This window comes from Volvox carteri, assembly GCF_000143455.1.
Source record: "Volvox carteri f. nagariensis unplaced genomic scaffold VOLCAscaffold_10, whole genome shotgun sequence".
Classification (NCBI taxonomy): domain Eukaryota; kingdom Viridiplantae; phylum Chlorophyta; class Chlorophyceae; order Chlamydomonadales; family Volvocaceae; genus Volvox; species Volvox carteri.
Window position 1 is genome coordinate 2,016,056 of NW_003307553.1, and position 22,017 is coordinate 2,038,072.

At 57.1% G+C, this 22,017-nt stretch overlaps 4 protein-coding genes across 4 annotated transcripts in view; 2 read left to right on the plus strand and 2 right to left on the minus strand.

Annotated features, from left to right (window-relative positions):
* VOLCADRAFT_116912 (uncharacterized protein) overlaps positions 1 to 7,001 on the plus strand; it is a gene marked incomplete at both ends in the record, with an annotated part of 23,774 nt that extends 16,773 nt beyond the window's left edge. The window contains 12 exons of the mRNA XM_002948469.1: positions 290 to 331; positions 803 to 1,023; positions 1,460 to 1,755; positions 2,030 to 2,154; positions 2,600 to 2,987; positions 3,383 to 3,531; positions 3,985 to 4,018; positions 4,543 to 4,685; positions 5,102 to 5,330; positions 5,403 to 5,468; positions 5,876 to 6,088; positions 6,601 to 7,001. Coding sequence (XP_002948515.1) covers positions 290 to 331; positions 803 to 1,023; positions 1,460 to 1,755; positions 2,030 to 2,154; positions 2,600 to 2,987; positions 3,383 to 3,531; positions 3,985 to 4,018; positions 4,543 to 4,685; positions 5,102 to 5,330; positions 5,403 to 5,468; positions 5,876 to 6,088; positions 6,601 to 7,001 — 2,307 coding nt within the window. The remainder of the gene's footprint in view (positions 1 to 289; positions 332 to 802; positions 1,024 to 1,459; positions 1,756 to 2,029; positions 2,155 to 2,599; positions 2,988 to 3,382; positions 3,532 to 3,984; positions 4,019 to 4,542; positions 4,686 to 5,101; positions 5,331 to 5,402; positions 5,469 to 5,875; positions 6,089 to 6,600) is intronic.
* Positions 7,002 to 7,825: 824 nt separating this feature from the next.
* On the minus strand, positions 7,826 to 10,252 carry Fap156 (rab-related GTPase). Its single transcript, XM_002948597.1, has 5 exons — positions 10,156 to 10,252; positions 10,011 to 10,090; positions 9,725 to 9,942; positions 9,238 to 9,376; positions 7,826 to 8,880 (listed from the first exon to the last, which is right to left on the minus strand). The coding sequence occupies exons 1-5, from the start codon at positions 10,217 to 10,219 to the stop codon at positions 8,770 to 8,772; spliced, it is 612 nt and encodes a 203-aa protein (XP_002948643.1). The 5' UTR covers positions 10,220 to 10,252; the 3' UTR covers positions 7,826 to 8,769.
* A 2,647-nt stretch (positions 10,253 to 12,899) lies between these two features.
* arpC1 (actin-related protein ArpC1) lies at positions 12,900 to 14,912 on the minus strand (the record flags this gene model as incomplete). Its single annotated transcript, XM_002948598.1, has 5 exons — positions 12,900 to 13,007; positions 13,389 to 13,475; positions 14,072 to 14,188; positions 14,366 to 14,464; positions 14,736 to 14,912. Coding segments are annotated over 5 exons (588 nt in total), but the record flags the coding sequence as incomplete, so codon positions are not given.
* Positions 14,913 to 16,039: 1,127 nt separating this feature from the next.
* On the plus strand, positions 16,040 to 19,838 carry VOLCADRAFT_88953 (uncharacterized protein; the record flags this gene model as incomplete). Its single annotated transcript, XM_002948470.1, has 7 exons — positions 16,040 to 16,109; positions 16,638 to 16,717; positions 17,549 to 17,620; positions 18,220 to 18,297; positions 18,599 to 18,742; positions 19,075 to 19,224; positions 19,731 to 19,838. 7 exons carry the CDS (start codon positions 16,040 to 16,042, stop codon positions 19,836 to 19,838), a joined length of 702 nt encoding a protein of 233 aa, XP_002948516.1.
* Between the last annotated feature and the right edge of the window lie 2,179 nt (positions 19,839 to 22,017).

The following is a 22,017-nucleotide window of genomic DNA, read 5'->3' on the forward strand; positions in this document are numbered from 1 at the left end:
CTATGCAGGTGAAGAACACGTCAGCCGCTAACACCACCATCAGCACCACCTACATCATCACCACCAACAACAACAAGGAGAAGTTCTGATTCTGGTTCATAGCGACTGACATTTATTTTATCTTCGCATGCCTTAACCGTGTCATACTTGAAAATAAACGTCCCGTTTCGGTATCGTCACCCTGCCACATTGTGTAAACCCCCCTCTCGCCCCTTCCGGGGCCATGTTGTTGTTTACCTCTTCCTCCCGCTGCTGCGACTGCGGCTGCGGCTGCGACCACCTCCTCCAGGCATGGCGCTCCTATGCCTACATGAAGCGACAAACTCGAAAGGTGCGAGAGCCGGGGTCCGCTCCTGTGCCCTGTTGTTGTTCTGTATCCTATCTTGTATCCTTGTACTTAGCCTCTCTTTCCTTGCGGGTTTTACGCCTCTCCCCCTGCCTCTGGCCGTATCTTCCCTCTCCCCCTGCCTCTGGCCGTATCTTCCCTCTCCCCCTGCCTCTGGCCGTATCTTCCGGACAGCTGTCCTTCCACCCCTGCCCCTCCTCCTCGTTAGCAACCCCACAGTCTTCTTCTGTTGCCACTTACTCGCCTCCGCCATCCTCATGGATCGCCCGTCCGCGCTGAGCTGCTTCCCCCACATACGTGCTTTCTGTGTGTGTCCCTCTCTCTCTCTCTCTCTGCGTCTACTATTTTTCCTTATTCGCCGTACTCTGTACTGCTGTCGTACTGTCTAAAAGAAACAAATCTCTAAAATCGTGTTAGGTGGATGCGCTCACGGAGGCGGTTCCTACTTTTATGGAGAATTTGGGCGATCGGCGGCGGCTGGAGAGGGCCTGGCTGGCACTGCGGCTGTGGGCCGCCGGTGCCGCCACACGCAGGGCCCATGAGGCCATCGGCGACTACGAGGCAGCCACGGCGGAGGCTCAGGCGGCGAGGGTGGTGGCGGAGGCGGCGCGGGCGACGGCGGACGTGGCGACGGCGGAGGTGGAGGCGGAGCGGGAGCTGCAGCAGCGGAACCTGGCGTGAGTCCCGCTACTGCTATTGCTACTGCTATTGCTGCGGCTTTTACTGGGAACTGCGGTCTAATGCAGCAGGGGGTGCGCGGCTGCACGTGTAAATGGGTGGTTGGGTGCTCTAGGCTGGTTTGTATCGACCTATTTACCACAATGGAGGACTCGGCTAGGCTTAGTTGGGCTTGTTGGCGGTTTTGCCGGAAGGTAGGTGCTAGGGGGAATCCGTGGGGCCACACTCACTTGGTCGAAAGGGCGAGAGAGCAAATGGGGGACAGATCGACTCCAGTGAAAGCGTCCCTGATCTCAATAATGAAATGGGTGACCTGTGGGGGACTTCGTTTTTATTCTCTCGATGTTCACGTTCCTTATGATGACTGGTGGTTTGTCTGTCTTTCTGTACGTATGTACGTATGTATGCGCACGTACATGCATGTGTTCGTTGCAGGTTGCTCGGCGTCGACGCTGCCACCGCCACACACGCCTTCGCCTCCGCGCAGGCGGGCAGCAGCAGCAGCGGCATCCTAGGCGGATTCGGCTCCGGAACCGGTCCCAACGCTGGTGGCGGTGGCGGTGGTGGTGGCGGTAGAGGATTTGCAACAGTGGGCACGGACACAGGCCCTGGGCCAGGACCGGACAGTGGCGGCGGCGGCGGCGGTGGCGGCGGCGGAGGAGGTTACTTACTTGTGCCTGGTCAGCGCCCCGAGAATCCATTCATGCTGTACCAACTTCCAACGGTCGAAGGTACGGCAAGGAGGGGGTTTTGAGAGCCGGACGCACCGATCTGTATGTAGCAGAAGATGAGCGACCCACACCTCCCGGTGAAATCCACGTTATGCCGGTAACCCCCCACCACCACCACCACCGCGCTATCTCTCCTCCCCTGCCCTGCGATCGCGCTACTTGGCCCTCCTACATCCTCTCTTTGTCTCCTCCCCTCCCCTCCTAACTCTGGTATGTGCTTCAATCGTCCGTGGTTCGTCTTACCCCCCTGCCTTCCCGGATGGTCCTCACGCAGTCGGCACCCAGTACCTGCCCAACCCCAACGTGGTGCTGAGCGCTCCCGGGACTCAGACGGGGGCGGCGGCGGAGCACGTGGCGGCGGCGGACGTGGTTGCGGCGGCGCGTGCGGCGGGACTGCAGGTCACCTCCCAGCCACTCACCTCCTCACAACACCAGGCAAGGGCGAGGAAGGGCGAACGTGCGGGGGAAGGAGGGAAGAAGTAAATCATCGGAGGCAAGAAGCAAAAGGCGTCCACTGTCGATGTCCAAACTACCAAATTGCTGGGGCAGCCGGGCACAACAGTAATGGGCTACAAGAAATCGGATCCAGACGAAAATTGGATCCAGAACAAGTTCACGAGTCCAGAGACTTACGGACGCGCACACCCTCCCGTACACACCAGAACCCCCCCGAGCGGTGCTGCTCCCCTTCTCCACCCACTCGCCAGTGCACCAGTACCTCTGCAAATGGAGACCCGGCGTAAGGGACACACATACATACTCACAAACATCGAACTTTTCTTCCTGGTTTGCCGTGGTTTGGCTTTCCCAATACGTGTACCCATGCACCCATGCACTCACGCAGCCGGGCGCCACCGTCGTGCCGGGGCCCCCGGCCCCCGGGGCCACCATGGCGATGTGGGGCAGCTTGGAGGGTCGCGGAGCCATGCCGCCAGTGGCAGGGCCCAGCCAGGCAGCAATCAACGCAGCTGCTGCCACGGCAGCAGCAGCGGCGGCGGCGGCGGCGGCTCCGCCCCCTCCGCTGCGACGGGGCCACACCAGCATCGATGGCCGGCAGCCGCCGCTGGTGGTGATGGGGGAACCTACGTCGTTTGGCACGACACGTGCTGCTGCTAGTGGTGGTGGAAGGCTACAGGGAGGGCTGAGAAGCGGCAGCAGCAGCGGCAGACGCGCTCTGTCCAGCGGCCGGACGCCGCCAGCTGGCCGTAGGGAGAGGGGGCCCGGCCGGACAGGTGCGGTAGGGAAGGCGGCGGAACGGAAAGGTGCTGTGTGCGTGTTCTTAACGGAGGAATAGTCCGCGGGGGAGAGCCGGATGGCACACACGAAGATCCGTGCGATCTCTCTCTGTCTGTCTCCCTTTTTCCCCCCATCTCTCCTTCTCCGTGTCCCAAATGTCCATGAACATACATAGATACACACACACATATATATGTAATTTTTTTCATATGTACTTATGTACATATATATATACACACACAAGTATTGGACAAGAGCCAACCACACAGGTCGGTTTGTCGCGCGCCTACATGTGGTGCATGCACTGGTCATGAAAAGACAAAACACCACAGTAGAACGCATAGCAGCGAGCATGTGCGTCTGTTCGGTCCGTATGCATGTACGTCCGCAGGCGCCGCCGTACGGCCCAAGGGCCCTCTGTCCTCCGCCGTGGCCTCCCTGGCGGCTCGCGCGCAGCGGCTGACTCGCGCCGTGGACGCCATCAGCGCCGGAGTGGCGGACACGGCCGCGTTGCTGAGCCCGGGGCGGAAGGTGCTGCAGGTGGGTCGCGTGGGTGCGGGGTTGGGGTTGGGGATGGGGATGGTGTGTTATTGGACTGAACTGCGAGTCAAGTTTGTACGTGTTCTTGTGTGACTGTTAGCTTTAGGATTTCATTAGGGTCTGTGTGTCTGTTTACATGTATGTACATATGTGTGTGTTTAAGGATATGCTGGTGGATGTGCGGCTGCTGATCCGTCAAGGTGCTCGGAGCTTGGGGTCCTCCTCCAGGCCTGTCGGCAGCTCGGCACGGACTTACGGTTGCAGCTGCGGTTGTGGTTGTCGGTGCGGTTACGGTTGCGGTTACAGTTACAGCTGTGGTTACGGCTTTTGTTGTTGCAATCATAGCTTCATGACCTGCGTGCTGCTTCCGCCCCCTTCCCGCCCCCTCCATCACGCGGCGGGACCCTCTCCCGCACCCCGGGCCGCACCCCGGGCGGCACGTGGGTGGTGCAGGTCGGTGGCTCCGATCCTGTGGGGGAGTCATCAGGTGAGCCGCTGCGCTGGGGGGGGGACCTAGGGGGAGCTAGGTGGGGTTGGAAGCGGTTGGGCTGCCGGTAGTTAGGCTGGTAGTTGGGGGAGTTGGAAGTCCGGGGGCTGGAAGTTGGAATTGACCTGGATTTCTTTCGGCTCGGGGTTGTGGGTGTTGGGAAAGAGTGGGGGTGGGAGCCGCTTCCCGAAGGATGGACCCCTGGCCCCCGCACGTGGCCCCTGCACGTGGCAAGCATCTCTCCTAGAGGAGCCGGACAGGTCGTTCGCTTGCTCCTCGGGGGCTCCCATCCCCCCGCCCCGTGGCCTTACCCCTCCTCAGACGTTTGCTCCGAGCTTTCCCGCGGCCTTCATGGGCATTAACGCCATCGCCTGGACTCCAGCGACTGTTGCTTTTGGGCGTCACTTCGGCCGTTATGTCTTGAAACCTTTGCATGTAGTAAATAATGCCCCCACTGTCCTCCGCTCCCGCTTCGACTTCTCAAACCCCCACCCCTCCCTCCCTCCGACCTGTTGGTCCGCCAGGCACTATCGAGGACAGCTGCGTCGTACGGGAGATAGACTCCCTGGACGAGCTTCCCGAGCTGCCCGCCGAGAGGCTACCGCTCAGCTCACCCACGCGGCGCGTCCAAGCCGATGGCAGCCTGGCTGTGCAGTACGGCACGCAGGTACGGCGTGCGCCGTGCGCAGCTGTTCGACACCTGCGCCGCGTGGCCCGATGTGATTTCCCCCAAGGAAGAGCCTTTTTCTTCCTCTCCTCCTCCTCATTATCATCATGGCCGTCTTCCCCCTTGAGCTCTCCTTGCTCCTGCTGCATCAACTCCCCAACTGCCGTCACCTTCTGTCCAATTCCATAGGGGCATGTCTTGCTGCGGGGACCGATACCTGCTGGGATAGGGAAGCCGACCATCGACTGAGGTGCAATAAGAACATCTTTCCACCTGCGATTTCCATTTACGATACCCCATCCCTCATCGCACCTGCATCCTCTTCCTCACACGCACACACACCTCCCACCTCCCACCATCCTCTTTCCCTCACACGCTGCTCCGCCACACTCTGGACGAATCTACCACTATTCCAGATCGCGTCCTCAAGTCCCCCGAGGGTTGCCGTACTGGCCGGAGCTCGTCCTCATCACCTGGACCACACCTCCAGCACTTCCCCCCGCCGGCAATCCTCACCACCGCGCGACGCACTGCTGACGGCGACCGGCGCCAGCCGGCCCCTGTCCGCAGCCACAGACGCCACCTTGGATCGCAGCGCCTTTGCCGCCGCAGGCTCGTTTGCGGCGGCGGCGGTGGCGGCTGGTGGTGAGACGGCGCGAGGGGCCGCGGCGGCGCATAGCAGGTCGCACAGCGGGCCGTCGCGGCCTCTGCGCGCAGGTGCAGGAGCGGCGGCTGCGGGAGGCAACGTCAACAGTGTACAGCTGCTGCTGAACGGCCTGCCGGGTACGCTAGACGCGTGGCTTGCGGAAGAAGAAAAAGATCTTACTACTTGCCAGTCTTACTACTGAATTCCACTTCAGGGCTAGGTGACACCGGAGTCGTGGTCATCACTCTCGCCTTTCTGTTTCTAAGCATCAGGCCGCCGACCTCCGCTGTGTCCAACCATCCTTGTCTCTGTACGACAGTTATGTCTCTTGTGAAGGCTAAGTGAAGCTCAACCAGCCCAGTGTGTGTGTGACCTCTTGTAATAGCAGCGGCAACCCGAAACCGTTTGGAAAGCCCCTAAAACCCTACGGTGCAAACACCTGCTCCAAAATCCGTCCTCCCCCCGCCCCCCTGTTTCCCCCCCGCCCCCCTTTTTTGCTCCCCTCGATCGCCACTCGTTACCGCTGTTCCAACGCGGCCCTCAGGCCACCGTCTGTCCCGCGAGGACTCAAGGCCGTACGCCCGAGTGGGCAGCCGGCTGCAGGAGGAAACAGTCAGCACCATGGCCAAGAAGCGCAAGTCCGGGGCAGCAGGGGCTGCAGCAGCCGCAGCCGCAGCTGTAGCAGCTACAACTGCTGCGGCTGCTGCATCCACAGCCATTACGGTGCGCGGTCCGACACCCGAGATGGCGCCGCTGGGTGGGTGGTGTGTTGGTGCGTGGTGTCGGTGAGGGCGGGGACTTGTCGTGGTTTGCTTGCCGTGGTTTGCCTTACGTGATTTGGGTTTTGGCTCGGAGGGGAATAGCATGGCGGTGCGAGGCTTACAAGAAGTATTGAGAGACCTTGACCCCAACGAAAACCCGGAATTCCGGTAAGTTAGTTATGGATTATTGGGTCTCAGCTATCTCCCTTTTTGTGTTGCACAAAGCACCTCACTGCATCGCACGCACTTGCTGCCACCTGCTCACATATGCCAAACTGTGCTCTGCACGCGCGGACCGACTGGCGAACCAAGAGTAACCAACTAACCGACCAACTAACGGAACGGACTACGAACGAACGAACAAACGACTGAGCAGCTAAGCAACTGATTGGCTAAATTGATCCGGCTGCAGGTCCGTCAGGGCTGCGAGTGTTACCTCCAGGACCCCCCCCGCCCGCCGTCGTCACCAGCCCCTGGCCCCACATACCCGCCAGCATGCTACCGTCAGGTACCACTGCCGCTGATGGTGGCGGTGCCGGCGGGCCCCACACCGCCGACCCCCTGAGACGCCCAGGCGAGGCCCGACTCGAGCCATCCGTGCACTTTGGACCCAACATCGAGATCCCGCCGCCTGCCGCCGCCTTGCCGCCGCAGGCGCCGGTGGTTGCGGCGCCGCCGGCGCTACCTGTGTCCATCGCACCGCCGCCGAGCAGGTCGGGTCGGGTGGTACGGTTCGAGCGGATGACTCCAGGGCCGCTGCCTGGTCCCATTGAGGTGGCGGTGGATAAGGCCCTGGAGGGAGAGACCGCGGGGGAGCTGGGCGCGGGTGGTGAACAGTCCCAGGGCTTAGTAACGTACATACAGCTGCCCTCGCCAGTCAAGGTGAGCATTCGAATGCCTGGATCCTGAACGGATTCCGAGTGGATCTTGAGCAAATCCTGGACAGGCAGGGCGAGAGAGGGAAAGGCAGAAGGCAAGCGGGGGAACTTGTACCCATCCACAGTCTTCTTCGCTTCTTTCGGATTTCGGGCAACGCATGTAATGTTGTATTAGGTATGTGTGTATGTATGTACATCTTTCGAAGGAACGATTTTCTCATAGGGCTTTCTTCCGACACGATCCACTGCAGGCCAGCCTCCCTCCTAAGCTTGCTTAAATGCCTGCCCTAGATAAGACAATATATCATTGGTCTTATTCATATTGGGTCATATATGAAATGTGTGAAGGTTGTGTGTGTGTGTGATGTGTGTGTTTTGTGTGGTGGGGTATATGCGGTTGCGCGGCGTAGCTAGCGGGCCGCGAGGGCCGTAGCTAGCCCTTTTGTGCAACGGCTGCTCTGTTCCTTAAACTCCTCGCTACGCACGCATACATACGACATACACTGTTACGGGAGGCCAAAAATAGCTGCCTCCAGGAAAACTCCCGTATGGCTCACCGGGAGGTCGATCATATCTTATATTGTTTTGATCTTAGTCGCACTGGGATTGCCGCGGTTGTGTGGGAGCTTTGGTAGGAGTCTGCGGGACACACGGCGGAGCGCGCGCACCAGCCAATTGCAAGCGTGTCCGGCATTATGTACCAGTGATGAACCTTACATGTGACGTCCTGAGGGCCATTCCAATATCCACCGTTGCCTACACGGCTACCTGATATAGCCTGACTCTAAAACTGAGCCGGGAGAGACCGGGGGTATATTACATATACTTATCTTTGGCTGCGGAACCTGCCTGTTTGGCTGATGATTAAAGACTTGAATTTGCATTTCAGGGTTGGGCTTTACTCCAGCATCGTGTCGCTCGTTACGTGAGTGTCTCTGGTAACCACTCCACTCCTGTGTTTAGGGGTTAAGCGCGCCGTTGCCGGCAGCCAGTAGTGTGTCTGTGTCTTGCGCATCCACAGAGTACATACAGCGCGGCATCCGAGTTGTCCAGGATGAGTCGTGACGCGCGCAACTCTCCCAACTTTGGTACAAACACTTGAAACATGTTCAGACATGTAAACATAACCGATGGTGATATCCGACGAAAAAGGAAGACGTTAAACAAGGGCCCGTTGCGGCTCTATGTACATGGGTCCCTATGGGTCCGTAAGGCATGGACCCGTTGCAGCTATCATTGCAGCAGTCAAATGTGGGAACGATCGACTCGCACGCACCACCATTACCTCCCCCCTCCCCACCGCCGGCAACAGCAGCAGCACCAGCATTCTTCAAAGCCTGCATCTGCGAAAAAGACCATTACACTGTGCCACGCCACATCGAAACATGTTGCTTCCTTCAGATGCGCGCATGTAGCGCTCCTCACCAGCGCATTTGCACGCATGGAGCGTCCACGGTGAGTATGTCTGGTTGCCGTATCCCGGCGGCATCCCGCGCACATCATCCACCCATCTACTAAGCGTCTCACCGACAGGTTGGTAGGAAACGCGGCAGGCCAGACACTGCTACTACTGCTGCTACTACCACCGCTACGATCACGTAACCTCACAAGGTAGTTTGGGCTTGTTCCGCTCTATGCCCGCCTTGCACACGCGATGCATATGATGAGCACACCGCGCTGGCAGCCGGAGCCCCCCAGAGCCTCAACCACGCACGTCAGAGCACGTTTGCGCTGGCCTGGCTGGGCCAGCGAAGGCTAAGGCAGGCCATCAGAGGTCCCAAATGGTCTTTTCGGACACTTCAGTAGTTACGGCAGGCATCCTGGAAGGCTGTCACCTTGTCCTCGTAGTTTCGGTAAAATGTTGTCGCAATGCTGTTGAATGGCGCTTCGAAGTCCTTGCCGGGGGGGGCCTGACAAGGGACACGCAAGCGTGGAGGCGGTAGGGAGGGTTGTCATTTCTGACTGGAGGCTCACGGAAGGTAGCCGCTGGTACGCACCCTGGGCCATAGGCCAGAGCAAAACGCGGTTCACGGTGTGTCCTTTGTCCATAGCTTTGCTGCAGCTCACGCATGTGGTGCTTCAACCCATACATGGCCTCCGGGGCGATGGAACACGGCCCGTTATGCAATGCTGGGGTCGTTTCCTCAGTGAATGATGTAGCAGCAATTCATCCATAACGAAGAATTAGTCCAGAGCACCCGACAGACAGGGAAAACGGGTACTGCTACATGCTCAGAGCCGCAGAGCAGCCAGGAACCCACTCTTACCGCGGACACGTCGAAGAAGTCCAAGCCGTTGTTGGTGGCCCACTCCTGCGCCATCTCCAGGCGGACCTGCTGTCGCTGCGGCGGCAAGTCAACCTTATTGGCCACCAGCACTCCGCGCAGTGGGCGCTCACGGTCGGGCCTGGGCATCATGCATATGGTGTTGGAAGGGGACAGGGGAAACATCAAAGGATGGCATTACAGTTAAAAGAGGCGCTGCCTGTACCTCACTGCATGTGGGCGCGGCAGGTAGAAAGGACGAGTTCTCCGCCAAGTGTGGCACAAGACATGGGAGGGGCGCGAGAGCTAGAGCAAGCGGAAACGGGTGGAACTGTTGCCAGGCGCCTAAGTGAGGCGTTGGCAGTATCTTCCCCGCCAGGGTGCTTCGAACTGCAGCTGTGGCCTGGCAGGCTCAGGCTCCTCTTTTTCCCCGAACACCCACACAAACGTCTTCCACGATTTCCAACGCTGCGGGACGCACACGGCGTACCTTGCGGATTTAAGGAGCTCGTACCATGCTTTACACGCTTCGAACGTCTCCATAGAGCTGACGTCGAAGACCAACATGGCGTAGTACACGCCATTCCAATATTGGGAAATCTGGTCCTTGTAGAGCTCATTCCCAGCTGTATCCAGAAGGTATAGTTCCACCTGAACCGTTGTGTCCGGGACAACTATTGGAGCTACCACGACATCCACTCCGCTGGTCTGCATGTGCCGTCACAAAGTCGTTTGGCCGCGCTTTTTGAGGAAATACATCGATTTACAGTATTTACCATAACGTAACTCTTATTGAATTTACTTCCTTTACTTGTGAACATTGAGATGAGCGAACTTTTCCCGATGCCCGCCTCGCCTGTGCATAATAGAATAGCTTAGTATTTCAACGTGTGGATCACATCTAGGAAGCTAATTTCTTACCAATTACAGCTACTTTGCATCGTAATGTCGCAGTTATTTCGACGGGCTTAACGACCTTCACCATCCTTGCAAATTTAACGGTCTGTATATAAAGTATTCAAAACAATATCAAATGTTTCATCCGCCAACCTTCGTTATTGCCGTTACCAAGGTCCCGGTCAAAACACACTGTCATATCGTACATGTACCGCACCCAGCAGCGTCTGGTCTGTGTGGTTACAAATTTATCACAATTCCGTCACGGCCAAGTTATGTTACGCAATCTTTCTTCCTACCTGTAAGCGTGTCCGACCGATCTTTCAGGATGGGCGGGCACGCTTATAGGTAGGAAGACAGATCCCATAGGATGACTTGACCGTCCAGGCCAGCAGATGCCACATGCCAAGCCGCGCCCCCTCCAAGCACCGCAGCCTCTTTTGGCCGTACGTGTAGACCGGTGACGAGGGCCGTGTGGCAAATGGGTTGCGCGACTCCGCCTGCTGCTGGTACCAGGCACGGGCGGGACAACGAGGATAAGCCACCACAATATCCTCCTTCTCAACATGAATGCGCCTGAAGGCTTGAACCCGGTTCGCAAAGAACAAACCATCGTTGTCCGTAAACGCAACATGCCAGTAATCAGGTAAGCTGAAATTCCCTGCAGCATCAGGTAAGTCCTTAGCCACCGCCCCCAAAACACCGCACCTGCCGCAGATCTGGACCCTGCCGTACCAGCCCCGCCACCTCCAGCGCCGCTGACGTGCATCTGTGCCAGTTGTCGCACAAGGCTATTTCCCCCGGCCGTGCCGTCGCCACCGTTCCCGCCGTCGCCGGCGGCAGCGGCGCCAGTCATTTGTGACTCCCCAAGCACACCCGCTTGCCGCCAGGGCTCCTGCGCAACCGCCACAACCACCAACCAACAAGAGGCACACCACGGCGAACAGCATCAGCACAGAGCCCCAGATACGAGTGGATCAGTCGGCGGTTTGAACCCGGGTCAAAAGTCACATACTGGAGACCCACGCCACGCACCCAAGCCCCAGAAACATATATATATATATATACATACACACATACATACATACATACATGCATACATATATACCTGAATGCCGTCCCTGGTCAGCACCACCAGGAAGCCATCCCAACCGCCCCCAACTGCCACTCGCTCCGAAACCATAACCATGCACTTCAACGGCAGCTCAGCGGGGCTGGACAGTCGTACGGCAACCTGGGCCTGAGGGGGTTGGAAAAAGAAGGTTTGAGAAAAGGAGAGGTGAAGACGGATTGATTTACTATCCTACTACAGATTTTTACCAGCTCGCCTTTTCTTTAACGCCTTCCAGCACATAACCCCCGTAACTCCTCTCTCCTTTTTCCCTTCCTCTGTCTCTCTACCCCTCCCTCCCCTCCCCTCCCCCCCTCCCCCTCTCCCCTCCCCTCCCTCCCCCCCTCCTCTCCCTCTTCACCTGCGGTCCCCGCACATAGCCCACCACTGCGTCATGCGAGGTGTACATGAGGGCCTCATCCCCGCCCTGACTCCAAACCATCGAGTGGACCCACAGACAACCCTCATGGCCGACCTGCAGGCCGAAGGGAGAGGGGGAGGGAGGGGGAAAAGGGCATCATTACCCGAGTACGGACATAAACGGCCCAGGCCGGGGAACCCGCAATGGAAGGAGGAGGTCACCGGAGAGGGGTGAAACCCGGCGTGACAGAAAGACAGACAGCGCGGGCGCACAGGGCGGGCGGACTGGCTGCCTGGACAGGCTGCAGGCCTATTTCCAGTGGGGCCATGTACGTCCCGGCGGGCTGAAAGAAGCATTTCCAAGCGCTGCACCACCCCCATCACCGCCACCACCGTCCAAACACCCTCACCACCTGTTGATATTGCCGCTACTGCTGTGCAAGGGGCGCTATCCCGCCGCCAGCAGTCGTCGTCACTACCCAACCATAGCGTCCGTCTCCCACAACGACTCCCCCCCGCTCGTGGTTCGTCTTCCCCCACTTCCCCCGCCCATATCTACTATTGATACCCAAAATTTATGAGGGGAGATAATTTCACTTGCTGATAAAAAAAACCAAAATCATCTTTAAAAAAAAGCTTATATTTAATGCTGTAATTATGTTCGTATATTCTCTACCTCTATCAGGCAGTCCCCGAAGGCGGAGTTGGGCGGCAGAGCTCCCGCCCCGGGCGCCGGGTCATATCCTGTGGGGAGAGGGAAGAGAGACAGAGAGGCGCCGCGAGAGGGCTTTTCAGTCGGTGGGTGCAGTTCCCGAGGGGGCGTGGCGTGGCGTGGCGGGGTGGGGTGGGGAGAAGGAAGGGAGGTGGGGTACCCGAAGAAGAGAACCACGGAGGGGCTCTCACGCGCAGCAACATACAAAACGACCCCCGCTGTCGGTTGTCGGGGTCTACCCCGGGTAGGTGGGTGAGAGGGGGGGGGTGAGTGGAGGGGGTTACAACGCACGTGCACGCACGCACGCACTGCTATGTTCCCTTCAACCCTCCGGCCAGCTTTCCATTTTTCCCACCACCCTTGCAGCCCCAAGGGGCCTTTGTAACTTCCTTCCAACTTCCTACCCTGCTCCCTCCCATTCGCATTTCCAGCCACCATTGCCGTTCCCCTCTCTACCAAACCAAGCCATTCCGCCTCCCCCCTTCCTCCCCCCTTCCTCCCGGCTCTCTCACAGGCATCTGATACCTCGGCCCTCCTGCCCATCACACCCTTCTTCCGCATTCCCCCCAGCCTCCTACGGCCCTTACCGTCCATGTACGCGTTGAACAGGCGCACCCTTTTATCCGTAGAACCGGTGGCTAGCAACAGCGAGTTGGGGTGCCAGGAAACACACACGACACTGCTCTCGTGGGCCTGGTGACGGCGATGATGATGACGATGATGATGGTGGTGACGGCGATGATGACGACGATGATGATGGTGGTGACGGCGATGATGATGACGATGATGATGGTGGTGACGGCGATGATGATGACGATGATGATGGTGGTGACGGCGATGATGATGACGATGATGAAGGGCGGCGTGTGTTGTGGTGAGGGGGAGAGGTTGAGGGTTCCGGAGGTGAAGCCATTTGGGTGTGGTGGGGAGGGAAGGAGCAGCAGAAAGGGGGCGGGGGTTACGGAAAAGGATGAAGCACCCCTCCCACCCGCCGCGGTGTCTTGGTGCCAGTAAGTAAGGAAACCCCAAACCCGCCCCCTTTCCCCCGATCCCCCCTACCCCCTCCGCTCCCACCTTGCGGATCATCTTGCAGGCCCACCAGTTGCTCTCCTTGTCGTAGTACCCCACTGACACGACCCTGGCCGCGCTGCCGATTGCAAACTGAGGAAAGGATGGAGGGAGGGGAAGACGAACCACGACCGGGTGAAGCTGATACCAAGGATAGGGATGGAGGGAGGGAATGGGGGGGGAAGGGAGTGATGGACGATGTCCAGGTAAAACCTTTTTGCTGGATGCCATGTTACATAATGGTGATGGTGGTGGTATTGGGATCTCTCCATATGAAAAGAGCCCGGGACCGAATAACCGGCCCCGGGGCTCTCTTCCTACGAAGAGCTCCGGACCATGTCGTAAGGTCTATTAGACCATCCGAAGGTCCTGAGATCAACGGAACAAACGAATGGACGTTACGGTTGGTTTGGTGTTTCGGAGTTTGACGTTTGATGAAGACCCAGGACAGCTCAATGTGGCGGCTTCCAGCTCCCCCCGACCACTCTTGCCCCCAGAACTCTTGCCTATACACAGCTCTATTCGCGAACAACGGCGCCATTCGCGAACAACGTCCCCCAAAACCATTACAGTATCGACGGTTTAGCTGCGCTGCGGTTACAGTGCTAACGGCGTGACTATTTTAAAGGGGCTCACAGACAGATCTCTTCACAAAGACGGGGCGGCGGTTCCGTAATATACAAATATACCTTGGTTTCGGAGGGACTCCATCGCACACATAAGGCCCCCTTGGTCAGCCGCGTAATCACCATCTGCTTCTCCCATGGCCCCTGGGCCGCAGCAGGTGGCCCCGATACCCTGCCCCCCTGGAGCCCAGGCGGCCCGCACGCAGACGCGGATTCAGGCATTGGGGTTGCTCTGACGGCTGCGGATCCCGCGCCACGGGGAGATATCTGTGGGCTGGTCGCCGAGGTGGAGGGCATTTGGGTCGCGGCAGTGGTTGTGGTGCTGGAAGGCTTTTGGGTGTTTGGGCGCGTCCAGACGAAGGCGTTGCGGTCGTAAGAGCAGGAGAGGATCTGATCTGAACCTGGGGCCCAGTGTAGGCCGGAGACCAGCTGTTCGTGGCCTTTGAGGACAGCGACCTGTCGGGGATGGGGCGGACGAAGAGCGGGAAGGGGGACGGCGGGATGCTCGCAGGGGAGAAGTGATTTGTGCAGCAGGAGGGAAGAAGCAGGGGTGTGGTTTGTACGGTTTGTGCGGTTCACGCGAAGGAGAAATAGTTTATTGGTGAGGAGCAGGTCCTTTTTGGGAAATGGAAATGGATTGTATGTGCTTAGGGTACAGGAAAATGGATCAGGAGGATATGGGTGAGGATGGTGGATGACCCAGGGAGCCTTGCCAACAATAACATACCTTTGACCATGATAGCTGTCCTGCTGGTGTAAAGGTGATCTCATAGATTATGACATCGTGGGATGCGTGTGATAAATCGTTCGATAAGTGCGATACTGCAATGCTGGTACAGTCCCGGTTCCAAGCTATTGCTTGGATTGGACCAGGCAAGCGCGTATGCTGTACTGAGGAAGTCATATGATGCCAGTCGATACTTCTTGCAGACGCGTTTGGCGCGAAATATGAGTGTTTGTCCCTGAAGCAGTCAAAATAACAGTTGTACTCACATCACGCAACCATTTTAATATCAATCCTGTATAATACTTCAGCCCCATCAGCTACCTCAGCTGCCTCAGGTCACAGCCATTGAGGTTACATGAAAGTCGACGGTCTCGTACGGTCTGGTGGCCAACTGATTTGCGTTTGCCATGCAGTATAAGCCATTGGCTGACGGCTTCAAGAACTACATTTTAAACCAGATCTGTTGCTCAATGATTTGTTCCAGTCCTCCATGCACTGTCGGCAAAGTGTCAGTAGGGAACGGCAGTATTAGTTATATCATTGGGGAAGGGCAAAACTCCCGTTAGTTGGTTGTTAGAACACGATGGTAATCTGTCACGTTATCTAACTACCTGGCATCTGCGAAAGCCTTTCAAGGTTACGAGCCACTGCACAAGGCTGCGCCCGGCCCCTCCTTCCCTATTGCCAGGCGCGCCCAAGTGGAGACCTTTATGAAATTATTTGACGATGGTCGGCACTTATGCGTAGAAATAAGAACTTCTGGATGTCAGTCAGATGTGTGTTTGTCCACGCTTTTGGCCATCTGTACACCAATCCTTGAAACATCGCACAGGCTCGGGGCCCTCAGGATTACTGCATGCGCCTTGCAGGAACTATTAGCTGCCTCTTTCAGCTAGATCATGCAGGAAGCAGTCGTAGGTAGTCGAAGGGACCGAACCCTCTGTACGGCTGTAACGGCATTACAACCGTGAGGGCTGGAAATGTTGGATGTTTTCACCTGTAATCAGAACTTTTGCATCTAAACCTGTCTGCTTCGTCATCCGCAATCGGTTGCAGAAACGACCCGTCATTATCCAGGCTTGCCCGTCGCGTTGGCTGACTGCCTTAGAAATTGCACGTATCTAATACTATTCACGTATTCATATTGTTTGACAGACTGGCATTTCGAAAGGCTTGACTTTCTAGGGCTGTTGACCGGTATTTGGATGCGTCCCTTCTGGAGCAGCTTTGCTGCGTACAACGTATGCATGTGACAAAGCTTTCAGTCTGTTGTGGAGTTTATCGTGCTTCCCGTTGTTACAGCAATGGAAGACCAGCCTGTGCACCAAGGGACTGTTGATTATGCAACGTTGGAGCAGCTGGATCCGAGCCTTGGTGAGAAGCCATCGCTACAAACGAGGGCAACATATAATCCCTGGAGCATCTTCCATAGGTCATGCCTTTGTGCTGAAACGTCACAAGTTCAACCTGACGAAATTACTACTGCCACATCCCCCGGGGTTGCACTTGTTTGGATGGCTGGGGCGCGCTGCAGTCCAACTGGTTGCCATCAGACATGCTGAACTTCTTATCCCCCTCCACTAATTAACTTTGGTAGACCTGGGAGAGATATCCACACTGCTGCTGACAGGGCACCTCTGCCCGCCCCGGCTCCCCACTATGCCAACCCCTTCATGAACACGCTCCTTATGTCCACGAAATCTCTCAAACAAACCCACATAGGAACCTACCTATTGAATAATCCGGGACCCAACGCTGTTGGCTAATTAGCGTGCCAACTGCGCCTGCTAATGGCACTTCCTGATTTGCACAAGGCTTGTCCAGACATTCGCTATCGATCATTTTCCCGTTGGATTCCTTAGTGCAAACATGCAACCCCCGGCCCTCTGGACGCTTCCACAGTGGATGGCTTCCAGCTGTTCTTCGAGCGGGAGGTCCCCTTCGAGCTCCGATCCGCTATGGCCTTGGACCTGCCCACGGAGGTACGTACGTGCGTGTGAGTGACGCTTGACTACCCGGGGATCTCCTGGGGGCATTTTTCTCGGTGGGAGGGGGAACCTTCAGTCCGGCAAGTCACACGAGCCTGGTGTTGTGTGGGGCTGAGGTACGACGCTGCGTGCACTGGGGGACAGGACCAAGGGAAGGTTGTCATCGTGGGTGAGCAGGGCCGGGCCGGGCCGGGTGGTTATCGTGCCGGGCCTTGAGGAAATCGGGGATTGTCTGTCCAGGGGTTGGGTGGATGGGCGGGAGGTAACGTACCCGGACGTGAGGTTCGGGGCTGAGGGGAGAAAAGACCTCGTCTGTAGAGAAATGCGCGCGGCAAGAGCTGCTGTCCTCCATCTCTCTCTCCCTCTCTTTTTTTCTCTCTCGCCCACACCCGCGCCCATTTGTTCGTTTATCACTTGTGCGGCGGCCCTTTCCTTGGTCGTCCTTGACTTGCGCAGACAAGCCCGATGTGCTGTCTGCCTGCCTGCCTGCTGCTGGGCTTTCGAGCCGAGCTGACCGGAGCTTCAGTGTGACGCGGCGTGTAGTAAAGGATGGATATTTAATTGGAACCGTTGCAACCCAAAACCTTAACCTTCTCCAAAGCCATATTCACTGGCATAACCCTCCCTTCCAGCCCGACACCACGGCCTTTCCGCCCACCCGCCCCGGCTTTAGATGTGTCAGATATCGTTCTTTGACGTTTGCATGTACATACAAGTCACCCCCATCGGCCCCCAACCCTACGACACGGACGCCGGCAATCCATTTTTGAAATTCTCGCACGTGATTCCCCCGAACGCCAACCCCATCCCGCACTCTGCACTCAGATGGGGGCGCTGGAGGGCATTCGGGTTCGCATTCTGCGGCAGCTGGACGGGGAGCACGTCAAGGCCGTCCGGGTGGGTCCAGGGAGGGCGGCTGCATGGGTGGGTGCGTGGGTGGCTGAATGTTGCATCCAGTGGGTTGTATCCACTGCACTGCACTGCACTGCATGGCGATGCCCCGCAGGACAATGCGGGTTTCGGGACAGGCCCAGACAAGCGGAAGAAGCAAAACCGAAGCTCCTCCTCACACTATCAACAACTCCCCAGCAATAAGGCCCGAGGCCTAGATAATTACTGATAACCCATTGAAGGTTCTTACTCTCCGAAACCATGTGGAGGGAAGCCCCCGTGGGGTGGGGAAGCCTCGCCGCACCGCTATGAACGCTGTGGGCCTTCCTTTCCACGAGCTGGCTAGCCAGCCTGTGGGAGACCCCGGCGCGGGTGACATCCGTTGGGGGGGGGGCCCAGGGGAAAGGCGTTGGAGAGCTCCTTTCGGTGAACCCCTGAACCTGGAAAGTACCGACTAGCGAGACAATAGAGGCTGGGACTTCCGCTTCGCCCGATGGCCATCGCTGCTGCTGCTACTACTACTGCTGCTATTGTTGCTGTCGTCGCTAGTTTGCCGCTGTGTCTAATTTCCGCCACCGCGACATCTGCTGCTACTACCACATCAGGTTGAGCTGTGCAGTGAGTCCAACTTATTTTTCCTGTATGTCCACGAGCTGGACGAGCGGTCGTTCCGGGAGGTGCAGGTGCGAACTGTGATGGCCGCTGGGGGTTGGGCTTGGACTCTGGGGAGGTGGGCTCATCGCGGGATGCGTGTATGTGTTTGCTCTAGGTTTGCGTTACCTTGCACGCTGACAGACAGGCAGACAGACAGACAGACAGAGGGACTATGGACTTATGGATAGGCAGGCAGGAGGCTTTTAGTCTTGCCTATGTTCGAGCCTTTTCAGCTGGCCTTTGACTGTGGCGGCCGCACGCGTTGCCATGGCTTTTGCTGTTTGTTTTGCTGACCTCCGCACGCCTCGCCGTACACGCCTCGCCATACAGGTGCTACAACGGCTGATGGCGGACTTCCAGGATTACCCCACCATCCTGATGCGGATGCTTAATCAGGCCATCCGGGAGCCACACGCTTACTTGGCCGTATTCATAATGCATCCCACGGGGGAAGCACGACTTGACTTTATACAGGTGCGGGAGGGGAAGGGAGGGGAGGGGAGGGGAGGGGCGCGCGGGGGGCCGTAGATACCGTGTGTACGTGTGTGTGTATGTGTATATGTGTACTAGATGCGAGCTTGGAGCCATGAACCTGCCGTTACGGTGTGCGAGCGCCGAGGGTTTGGGATACAGGCTGGCTGGCAGTGATAAATTTAACTGTTTTATTACAGAGCAAAACTCCTAGCTGAAAATGTTCAGCAACAGCAACTCCAGCTACAAAGATTATAACAACAACAACAACAATAACAGCAACAACAACAACCGCAGTTGTAATTGTTGAAAACTCCTGCACCCCCCAACCCAAGAACATGGAGTATAAATTCGTGGAGCTGCTCAGCTGCAAGTTTGTGGCTGCGGCGGAGGAGCTCATACGACTGCAAGTGAGCTACCGGTACAATGTGGTCAGGGCACGACTGCAGCTCATGGAGGCGCGACTGGCGGACGTGAGCGCGATGGTGGGTCGCCATCTAGGTGCGCGTGGTTAGAGCTGCCGCTTCCTGTTTGCTTCCCCCGTGTTCTGCCTGGCACGTGCGTTTATCGACAGCTTCCGAGCCGGCATCCACCCCGCATCACTGGCCCCAACACGGGGACGCCTGGCCTCTGCTACTATTGCAACATTATCGTGGCTGAAAAGGGAGTGGGAATTTTTAAGGGAAGAGTCGGGGTAGAAAACCCGTCAAGCAGGTCTGGGGAGGAAGGAGCCGATGAGTGGGGTGGCCATGACGGCTCCGCCTAGGCGGTGCCGTGCGCGATGAAGGTCCGCCTCGGCAGGTCCCCGCCTTATTTCTCTTCTTTCTGAGGCTTCTAGGATGTCGCAGGGAATGAGGCTCCGCTGCTTCACGCGCGAAAGTCGTATGATGTTTGTTCCCTTTGTCGACCTGCCTGGAGTCCTACACTTTATCCTCGCCACCTATCATCGCCCATCACCTGCCCCGCATCATCCCGGCTCCCATCTCCGCAGGTTAGAGTTAGGGACCCCAGCTTGCTGCTGCAGCTGCAGAGGACGCCACCGCGGTCACCGAGCATGGCGCGACAATCGCCAAACCGGCCGAAGCCGTTTTATCCTTGAGCCTGCGTGGTCCGTGGGAATGGAAAGGCGGCTGCCCCTAAGCGCGCGTCCCGAGCCTTGGCCTGGGAGGTATTTACTCCGGCTGAGGTCTCGAAATCAGACGCCTGCTAGAGGCGGCTGATTTTACGCAAGAGCAGTTGGTTTGTTCCTTGCCAAAGGGAGGGAGTATTTCACGCCAGCCAGTAGCCACATCAGCGCGGTAGATCAGCATTTCAGGAGGGGAGGAAACTCGTTAATGGTTTTGTCTTTGAAACGGCTGGCAGGGCCGTTTCAACGTTTCATGTAATAGCATGGTGCGCCGTTGCATATGCCTCATGTGCTGTGGGCGCCATCCTGGTACAACCTCTAATTTTTTTCACTCCACCGCCGCAGACGCCTTACCACATCACATCACTATTACTGTACCATAAGCACTCTAGGGACGTGGATGGTGCATCGCGTTTCATTCTGTGTGCCTTCGCGCTGCCGTTAGGCTGGCGAATAGTCGGCACAGTCGGGATCTCAGCAGAAGTGGGCACCTGGGCATTCATAACCCTAAAGGTACCGATAGTTAGGATTGAGTATAATTCCTTGCGTACTCTTGCCAAACCACTTCGGTTACGTTCGCTGACTTTTGGTGAACCTGGGTGTGCTTGGAGGTTAGATGACGGCATGGTCGTACTGGATGCGTCTGTGGACCGAACACTAGTATACACGTGTGCAAGTTATGGTGAAGTCCTAGCCGAGCCAGCGCCACGTACTGAAAGCTGCCAGTAGCACAGAAGTTTTTGTTTGGAGAAAGTGGCGAGAAGCCCAATGAACTTGAAAGGCATGCGATGGAGATGGGGGTGCGGTGGCGCATATAACGCCCTATCCAGCTTGCAACCGTAGAATACATAAGCTCATGTGCTTGACCATGCTGGCAAATGTAACCATGTCTCGTTGGAAAACGACCGTGCTGTGTTCTTGCCTAGCTTTCCATTAAGGCTATTGCTGGGCGGCCGCGTCGCGTATGCATGGCTAAGTTAGGGATGCTCGTCGTTTCACCCCAGGGTGAAATGGCGAGCATTGGATCCTAAAAGTGTTTTCGGGACTTGGTCCAAGTTTTAAATTATACCTCCGTACAACGTACGTTAGCTCAAAAACATAAAGATGTATACATGAACAGTCTTGCTAGGAAAATTTTCATCATTTGTCAGCATGCACCAGCCAGCACAGTGGGCACGCAGCAGCTCAGCAGGCAGGTCTGGTCGCTTCACTGAACCTGGTGTAGACAAGGCACTTCTTATGCATGGCTAGGCACATTTCATTACGGTCAACCGAGTTTTGTCCCGGCCGGTAACCGATTGGTAGGATAGCCCATCGGTAGGGTGACCCGTCGGTAGGGTAACTCCTCCCCACCCGACCGACCGGTTGGGCCGGGTGACCGATCAGTGACCGGTCAAATGTATGTATAGGGCCATAGGGCCATAGGGCCATACATCCCTGCCTTCATGCATCCCTCCATCTCTCCAGCCCTCCATACAGACATACATATATCAAGTCCTCCATACATACATACATATATCAAATCCGCCTGCCGACCTCTGGGGTGTGTGAAGAGGTGTTGAATTGGGAGGTGGCCCCCATCTTGTGGACGGTGTAGGACGTGATTATATCAACTTGCGAGCTGACCAGGAACTAAGTTGAGGCGCCATTGATCCGCTCGATTTGGTTGGATGCTGGTGGTGAGTTGCTGAACCCAACGAATACATTCTGAAGTCGGATGGGGTGAATGGATTAGGGTGCCCCTCTCGCAGGGGAGAGCAGGGAACTGCCTCGGGAAAGGGGCCCGCTGGTGAAGCTATACCACCCTGTAACATCATACATACATGCATCACTCCATCACTCCTTCGTCCCTCCAACCTATGGCATAAAAGGGTCAGTAACCGACCGCTGTATAGCCATAATCCAACCGGTTCGCTTCGGTAGGGTGCCGACATTTCGAGATAACGACCCCGTAACCGACCGGTAACCTTGGCGGTCGGAGCCCCCCCAGCAGACATCGGCAAACGCTTCTTGAACTCTGGATCGTACCGAAAATCCCCAAAACAGAAATAGAGTTCCCGGAGCCGGCCCGCTTGCAACTCTTGGACTTGGCAAAATCGCGTTTCCCTACCTCGGCCCTGTAACAGAATTCGGACGGGCAAAACAGAAATAA